The sequence below is a fragment of the Durio zibethinus genome, chromosome 13, assembly GCF_047325235.1.
Source record: "Durio zibethinus cultivar Kanyao isolate XHJ-2024 chromosome 13, ASM4732523v1, whole genome shotgun sequence".
NCBI classification, from domain to species: Eukaryota; Viridiplantae; Streptophyta; class Magnoliopsida; order Malvales; family Malvaceae; genus Durio; species Durio zibethinus.
In genome coordinates, this window is record NC_143174.1 from 2,668,739 (window position 1) to 2,677,702 (window position 8,964).

Genomic DNA, 8,964 nt, shown 5'->3' on the forward strand with positions numbered 1-8,964 from the left:
AAATAATGCATACATAATTTTTCCATCCTAATTTTATTTTTAATTTGTAGGATATCATGGTTAATAACACATTTTTCATACTAAAATTAATGATTTTACAGAGAATTAAATATACTTTTTACCACTTTTAAATAACGGACAGTGAAAATTTCCTTTTAATCTAATACAAATCATCTAAAATTTACAATTTTCGTTATTGTTACATTCGACAAATAAATCTAAACTCGAAAATCAATTAAAAAAATTTAAAATTGAACCAATCTAAAGCCTAAAAGATCAAATATTCAAATCCAAAGAAACCTAAATTTGAGCTAAAAAAAAAAGTCGAATTTAAATTGGCTCAAATTTAAAATCGACAAATCAAAACTTGTAATAATTCAAACTTAATTGTAAAATATAAAATTTAATTACCAATTTATTTTAATCCAATATTTCACATGAATTCAACAACGATTTGAATTTTAAAAAAATCAAAATTCAGAATAATTTAATATGAAATGACTCAAATCTAATATAATTTATATTCGTGAACAAAATATAAAATAATTTAATTTTAAAATAATTTGAACCCCAATTGAACCTGAATTTAATGTGATTTAAATTCAAATTTATCTTAACTTGAGATGATCGATCAAATCTAAAATAAACCGTTTCAAACCTTTCATTTGCCACCATTATTTTATTATATTTAAATATCTAACTTTTAGATTTTATTTTGAAAGTATATATGTAAGTGGTGATTTATTTACATTAATGTAATTTTTATATTTTTTAAAAACTTTAAATCAAAATTATTAGATTTAAAAATATTATTTTGATTCAAATCCCAATTATTAAATATGAGTAACTCCATAGAAGAAAGAGATGGGATTAGAGCTTTTTGATTTGTTCCTTCGCTTCAATTAAAGATTGTTACTAGATGGGCTTGTTTGAAGGAATTGATAGATGCGGGAAGGATTGCTACTAGATTCTTTACCAACACCATTCCCTCCATCGAATAAGGAAAGTTGAATTGTAAGGGATTTAAACATAGTTATTCAAAGGAAACCCTCTAAAGGATAGCACATTATCTGTGAATCATTTAATTTTGATTCAACTATTCAAAAAAAGTATAAAAGTTAATTTAGTATAAGCGTATCCCTTTTATAAATATAGAAAAAATCTTACATATTTTTTAGATTTTTGGATGAAAATGATTAAGTGTTATCAAATTAATTTTGTTCTAAAAGTTAAAAAATATTTAACAATTACATTTATATATATAATAAAGAGGGATATACTTATATTAACGTAATTCTTATATTTTTTAGATCAAAATTAAATTTTGATATATTTGAATAAAAATAGTATTTTTAAATTCAGAATTTTAATTTAAAAATAAAAATGTAAAAATTATAAGATATATAATTTCTAATTTCTATGTTTCATGATGACTAAGTCATTCAACGCATTGATTGTAACGTTTCTTTTTTATAAGCAATTTCAATCCAAACTTTCTATATTTTAAATCACACGTTACGAAGGGAAGCATATTTATCTAGAAATAGTCAGAAATTGACCATTCTATGCATTTTTTTTTATTTTTATTAATGCGGTTCTCGCAGTTTTACTGGGAAATGGCATCAGTGTGGAAATTTAGGTAACGACAAAGAGAAAAGATGCCGAAAAAATTCACCATATTAATATAAACAAATACCACTTTGATAAATCCGGTTAGCAGCCACAAAATTCCACTTTCAAAGGGTAAATGCCTATTCATATAATGTTTTTAAAAAATAATATTTAATAAATTTAAAATTAAAATCTTAATATATAAAATTTTTTATCTTTAAATTATTCTCTACTCAAATCCTGGGCTTACTACTAGTAGTAATAGCTCTACAATGCTTTGCTGTGATACCGGAAGGCACAGAGAATCAATGTTTCGAGTAAGGAATTTAATTTTTTATAAATAAAATTTTGATTTTAAGTTTTATGAATAAAAAAAATAATTTGAATTAATTTCGGATTAATTAAAATTTAAAATAATTATAAAATACCAAAAAATCTTAAAAAAAAAAGAAAAAAAACAGAAATTTCCTTTGCAGTTTGGCTCACTCATTGAAACTCTCCTCTCTTTCTTTTAACAGAATTTTTTTGTGAATAAAATTGGAAACTTGCATAACAAAAGAATTTTAGAAAATATAAGTACACTTTCCAATATTCTTAAAAAGTTAAAAGTAAATAATATAATAATGCCATGGATTTTTCTATGTAATTGGGAATTTAAGATGCATATCCACTACTTTTTTAATACAAAAATAACATCCCAAGACAAAAATGTTTAGAAATTTACAACTGGATGTTATTTTTGCAAACATAATGGGAATATTTTATTTGTGTGATGCATTAAAAATTAAGGTTAATCATTCCAATTGTATTCCAGGCTGAAATCATTATCTCATGTGGGGATGTTAAAGCTTTGACAATGACCTTACCAAAGTTGAGGTTGTTCAAAGGCAAGGGTGCTACTGCTTGGTTTTTTTGACAATTAGCTGAAAAGGTTGTCCTATAATTCTGACCTGCCAGTTGTTGTCTTAATGGAATTATATCCACGTTTTACACGAAAATTTTAATAATTTTTTTATGAAAAAAAAATAATACAATGATTTACTAAAGAAAAAAATCAATTTCCAACCAATCGAATTAGAATATTTCATGAGTTAATTGAGGAATTCTGAAAATTATGAGAATATACTGTTATTTACTTCCTACAATTGTAGGTTTGCTCACTTTCAGATATGAATAGAAGAAGTTGGGTAAGGCCCAAAATGATATAAGCTGGGTTGAAAAGTTTAAAAACAAGGCCCAAAAAGTCTAACTGGGTTAAACGTACAAGCCTTCTGGTTCTTACCAGGCCCAAGCGGGTTGGACTCGTTTCCATTTTTTTTGTAGATTACTTTTTTAACACGTTCATCATTGTTATTCACACGTGTTGAATCTACTCATTAATTTCGTTAATAGTGAAAGTCGTACTTGTGAACAGTTTATTAATTTCGTTAATCCTTGCTATTCCGTAAGTTTCAGAGGAAGAAGGTAAAAACATGGTGAAACAAAGATTGGCACAAGTGAAAACTCAAATCCTTCCAACAGCAACCTGATCTTAATCAAAGGACAATATCTCATCAAAATGAAGGTAGAACAATCCAGCGAACCCTCGATTTAGTCTATCTAGTTAAGTCTGTTTCCCTATGTGTTGTTACTAGACAGTCTTTTTGCGTACGTAAGATGCAATGGCCAACAAGAGATAGAAAACAAGAAAAATGATCAAAGCTTTCAGCTGGCCTCGACTGGAAAATATTCAAAGAAACAAAGGACAGGAGCCTTAATTATGTAGTATAGCATTGAGGGAGTACTGGACCCCTAATAATTTGTCATCTCCCACTGAAGTAAAACAAGCATTTCGTCAGAACCCTTTTAGCTGCTTTTAATCATTTTGACCAAAATGGGTGAACTTTGTTTATGCACGTGTAGCATAAGCGAAGTTGAGGAAGCATTTTGAGGTGAGTGACAATTAGCTTCTTATACTTTTCTGCAATTTGTTCAAAGTTTAGTAAATTCTAGGGAATACCAACGTTGGGTTGCTGAAATTACAGTATAATTTTACATTTATACAGATGAAAAAGGGTTGTCTCCTCCATATTGTTTGTCTTCTAGGCAATCAGGTGCGCCTGTTCTGTCAACCAATTGCTTTCAGAATTAATCTAGCCAGCGCTGTTATTAGTTATTAAACTAATATTATCTCTTGCATTTTTGGCAATGTTGAAATATTTAACCCTGTTTATACCATTGGAATGGCTTGATCTAATTTCCTTTGGACATGAAGTTGAAAAATGGAGTCAGTTATGTAATTATCTCATCATTTACGGCCAAAAGTTAATATATAATGGTATACTTCTTTGAACCTGGTTTTATAACAACAGGTTTCGTTGATTGTTCTTCCTTCAACATAATCCGCTTTCAAGTACTGATCATTAAGAGCTATCAGATCAGTAGCCAAGAAAAAGTGTCCGACCGATCACGTACAAAATTAGAAATGTCAATGGATAATTTATGAAGCGATTAAAGCACTTGTTATTTTTATTCTTCAATTTTTATATTATATTTATATTTAATAAATATTTTTAATTTAAATTTATTTTATTTTTATAAATATTTATTAAATATAAATTTTTTTGTATTCATAAATTTTTTAAAAAATAAATGTAAAAATAAAATTTTATTTTTTAATTTTTATCTTTTATATTTATATAATTTCTAAAATTTTATATTAATATATTAATTTTAATTAATTTAAAATAACAATTTATATTTATTTAATAAAAATTTATTTACTCAAATATATATATATATATTATCATCCCTATATGTACAACAGTCAAAAGAAATTATTTAATCTGAGTCTAAGCTGTAGAATCTTGAGCCCAGGCCCTAGGATTAGCAGCCCTAGTTGAAAGTCTCAACTGCGGTTCTGCGGAAAGTAAATGCAGTTGAAATCTATCAGTAAATTCGCAAGAGCATAACCTTACACCTACCTAGCTAGATTTTAAAGTTTCTCCATGGCCCCCTCTCTCAATAAATTTTGGAGCTACTTTGGTCTTTGACTTCCACATTTTCCTTTGCTGAACGAGGCTGAAGCTTACCTTCATTTTACCTGGTTAAATCTAACATCCCAAATTTCACAGATCAGACAGAAAAAAAGGTTAAAAATAAAACTGGCTAGTCACAGCTGCACTTAGGTGTAACACTTGCATTATTCGTAAGTTTACACTAACATACATAGAATTATATATAAACCTTAAAACCCATTTTAGCTAGCGGCTGTCGTACTATGGATAGGTTCAAGGCCTATGATGCTGGGTGTAAATGTAGTCCAAGTGAGCCTCTGAGATCATTCTTTTCTTCAAGCATTCATCAGATCCATTATCACAAGTTTCTACCCCCATTAGTTGCTGCAAAGTATTGGAAAACAAAAACAGTAGTACTTTATAGTAAGATTTTTAGCCAATATCAATATTATAGGATAGAGTCCAAAGTTGATGAAAAAGAGATAGTTTAAGCTTTACATTCATTAGTTCAATGCCCTCTATATCTGTGATTTGACTAAGCTCTACGTTTTCTTTCCCTGCGGAAGATACTGAACTTTAGGTTCTATATATAGGTTAGCAAAGAAGGATGGTGAATAAGGATATGGAGACACTCACCTTGTTTGTTTGCTATGAAACGAGCAGATAAATGAGAAGAGGAAATAAGAATTAGAAAGAAGAGAAGAAGAGCACCAGAAAGAAAGCTTTGCTTCATGGTTTCAGCTCGACACACTTTCCTTCTGGTATGCTCACAGTTAGACACAAATAGAGGCAAAAGAGGAAAAGAGATTAGATAATAGAGGAGAGAGAAAGAGCGAGTGGTGTGTGCTTGAAAGTCTTGGGACTTGGGATGGTGCGGAAGAGGGAGATGCTGGATATAAATACATGCAAAGAAAGGTTGATCACTTAGGCCCTAAACCCAATAGAAGGAAAGTTACAAACTTACCCAAGAACACTCCAAAAATCAACGTAACAGTGGTTGACAGAGTCAACAAGTCAACCTTTTGGGCAAATTGACAGCTGTTGCCCATCACCACAATATTTTGACAAGTGGCAAGTGATACGTGTCCAGTAATTACAATATGAAAATACATCATAGGTCATATAAATGCAAAACAATCTTTATTTTGGGTCAGTAAAGTAAAATCCATTACTATTATTGCATCCACATGTTAGCAACCTGTATAAGTGCCAGGCTCAACTATCCTCAGTGGAACAAAGTGACCCTTTTAATTTATTTTATTTCGTATGGTATTATATACACCAAATTTCTCTTTCTAATTACATCGAGGTAAGTTTTACCAAAGTTTTTATTCTCTAAGTGCTACTTTTCCTTGGTGTCAGGTAAGGATATATGAATTCAATTTTATATCCGTCTCCCACAGTTAAAGTTTTCTATGATGGTATTGTAATGCCCTGGAATTTGTTTGCATGGGAAAAGATGGTTCAGTCTTTTTTGAAGCAATGGTGGGGAGCCACTTCATTTTAGAGTTTGTCGGATGAGTGCTTTTCTTCTCCCTTGATGGGTTTTTTTCTTAAAAAAAAAAAACTAAAAATGGTGATTATGCTTCCCTTTTGGAAGGTTTTTTCATTATTTGCAGGAAGAATAAAAAATTTTCAAAAGAAAACAAGCCATTGTTGGGATTGGATTCTGTGAAGGCAAATGTTTATTGTAGGATCAAATTCTCTTGAAAATTGAGTTGGAATATTGAAAGATCATGTCTGCCAGCCCCCGACAAATTTGATTGGGAAACATGTTAAATTGATAAAATTAAACTTCTATGAAGACTTATATGATTTTTTTTTTAAATACCCTTTTTCTATTACCAATGGAGAATATTACAAATAATCTCTAAATTATAATAAAATATTAAATGTGACATTTAAATTTTAAAAACTATTAATATGATACTTGAATTATGAATTTATTTATTAATATTATACTATAAGGATTATTTATACGTCATATATTATTATTTGAAGTTATTCACGTTAAGAGTGAATAACACATTAATTAATAAATTCATAATTCAAATATCACATTAAAAATTTTTTAAATTTAAATACTCAATTAAATATTTCAACATAATTTAAAGATCATTAGTAATATTAACCTTTTAAAATAAGAACACATTAAGTGAATTGGAACCATTCTTTTGCACTCTCCTTATTAATTTTAACTTGGAATGATAATATGTGCTCAGATTTTGTTTTAAGACTAGCGTCATCGGAGTATCATTCTTTTCTTTATCATTTGTTTGAAGTGATTATGTATGCATTTGTTTGTGGATTGAAGCCAAGCTTATCATCAGCAGAAATGCCCCAAAGCCTATTAATTTCATGTTTCATACATACATCGAACATGTCACAGTATGCAGCTAGCTAGCTAGTTTGTAAAGAAACTGTTCCCATAACTACGATCTACTTATGAAATGCTAAGTTACGGTTTAGTTGATTTGGTCTTGATTGTTCTCATTGGTGTGTTTGTCAAACATGGCACTGGTAATTAATAACCATTTTTGGAAAAATTCATACGACTAATGCACTTGGTATCTTGAAAATATGACTAGTCTGAGTATATTAAAATGGGAATTTTCTTTCAAGAGTGGACGTGATGGTGTGATAAGTTTTTTTTTACCGATTATCCGTATGAAATGTAAATTAGTCCTTGTTAGATATATTATATATAAAACTGTATTTAATAGAATGTCCTAATGGTTAAACTATGATACTTTACTCTCAGACTAGATTTTTTTTTTTTTTTTTTTGATAAAAGGCAGAGTGAATGCAACCAAAAAAATCAGTTACTAGTACAAAATTTCCCTATAGTTGGTTGCTGGCATTAAATTTTGTAAAGTGTAAGGATTTATGTTGCAATCAATTTGTCGATTTTGTTGTGTAGCATATATATATATATATATATATTTAAATATATGGTCCAAATTTTTAAACGTGCATTTCGTTTTTAATATTTTTTTTTTGTAAAAAAAAATTTGGATTGATAAATTGTTCAATTTTTTATATCAGAATAAAATATATCGTATCTGATAATTTAAAATAAGTGATTGTAAGTTATGCATTCAATATAACTCTTAACAAATGATCATTGACAAGATTGGAATTTAAATTTTTTTTTATAAAAAAAAATAAATTTAACAGATTAAATTAATTACTTATTGATATTTTGTTTTTAACATTGTAATCAGTTATCGTTGCCTTTCTTCGCTGCCCTCTTGCAGTCGAAAAGGCCAAAACAAAATGATTAGGAGTATTCATTGCATTGAAACAATACTTCTTCTTCTTCTTTGAGATGAGGGGGATGGCATTTTAATTTCTGTGTTTTTATTTTTGGGGTGAATAGAATTATTAATTATACATTTCATCCTCACTTTTCATTTATTTATGAAATAATGATTTAAATGTGGAAACATGAGCTAAAAACACCAACTCTTACCTTTGATCGATTTTATTTTACAAGTTCTTTACCATAAATAATCATAACAAACTCAGACACCAATAAGAATGATATGAATCAATGCTAAAATCAAAGATCAAACTCACTCATTTCAACTTTCTTTTCCTCCGTCCTTAACTCTAGGAAAGAGATAGTTGTAAATTAACCTTAGTAAGAGAATGATTAACGTATGTTAATTTGAGTGATAAAAAATTTAATTTTTTTAAAATAAAATTTTAATTTTAAATTTTATGAATAAAAGAAATAAATATTAAAAAATTTTTATTATTTTATAAAATTTGATTCGATTCGATTATAAAATAATCAAAACTTAAAATGATTATTAAATACTAAAAAATCTTATAAAAAAAAGAAAAAGAATGAAAGGTGAAATGAAGAGAAATGAAACAGTGAAAATTAAGATAGGGGATGGCACATTTCTTCCGTCTTGACGGGGAACAAAACCCATTAATCAAATCATTTGTCTTAAAGCCAACAACATTCGATAAAAAAAAAATTGGGAACTGGGAAATAGAAATTAAATCTGACAATGCATCGGGAACTTCACCAATAAATTTGGTGTTTTTCCCCACGAAATTTGGCTGTTTTCACCGGTTATTTGTTCTTATATAAAGCAATATTAATAAAGATCAATAGTTGGTCCATGCATTTAATAGAGAAACAAGAGAATTATAATGGCTTAGCAGTATTTCCTGTAAGAATCAAGATAGCATTAATAATAGTTGTTAGGCACAAAGTTTTTCATCAATAGATCTTTTAAATCATTGCAAACAAAATCAAACTATAAATTATTTACGCATAAAAAATAATTTAATATGATTTAACATTTTATTTGTTTATATATTCACAGATAAAAAAATCATT

The 8,964-nt window shown here is 28.1% G+C and overlaps 1 protein-coding gene across 4 annotated transcripts; it reads right to left on the reverse strand.

Moving 5' to 3' along the window:
* Nucleotides 1-4,400: 4,400 nt before the first annotated feature.
* LOC111304362 (putative phytosulfokines 6) lies at nucleotides 4,401-5,494 on the reverse strand. 4 transcript variants are annotated; one of them, XM_089742455.1, is made up of 4 exons: nucleotides 5,244-5,494; nucleotides 5,106-5,164; nucleotides 4,870-4,991; nucleotides 4,401-4,693 (listed from the first exon to the last, which is right to left on the reverse strand). In XM_089742455.1, exons 1-3 carry the CDS (start codon nucleotides 5,338-5,340, stop codon nucleotides 4,881-4,883), a joined length of 267 nt encoding a protein of 88 aa, XP_089598581.1. In that variant the 5' UTR covers nucleotides 5,341-5,494; the 3' UTR covers nucleotides 4,401-4,693; nucleotides 4,870-4,880. The 4 variants fall into 4 exon arrangements, with proteins under 4 accessions (XP_089598581.1, XP_089598580.1, XP_089598579.1 ...); XM_089742454.1 differs by having other exon boundaries at nucleotides 4,401-4,703; XM_089742453.1 differs by having other exon boundaries at nucleotides 4,837-4,991.
* Nucleotides 5,495-8,964: the final 3,470 nt, after the last annotated feature.

Excerpts from the sequence above, each read along its gene's own strand:
- LOC111304362 (XM_089742455.1), bottom strand. The coding sequence starts at position 5,340 with ATGAAGCAAAGCTTTCTTTCTGGTGCTCTTCTTCTCTTCTTTCTAATT. Across the intron at positions 5,165-5,243 it reads TTTCATAGCAAACAAACAAG|GGAAAGAAAACGTAGAGCTT; the intron begins GTGAGTGTCTCC and ends TATCTTCCGCAG. Across the intron at positions 4,992-5,105 it reads AGGGCATTGAACTAATGAAT|CAACTAATGGGGGTAGAAAC; the intron begins GTAAAGCTTAAA and ends AATACTTTGCAG.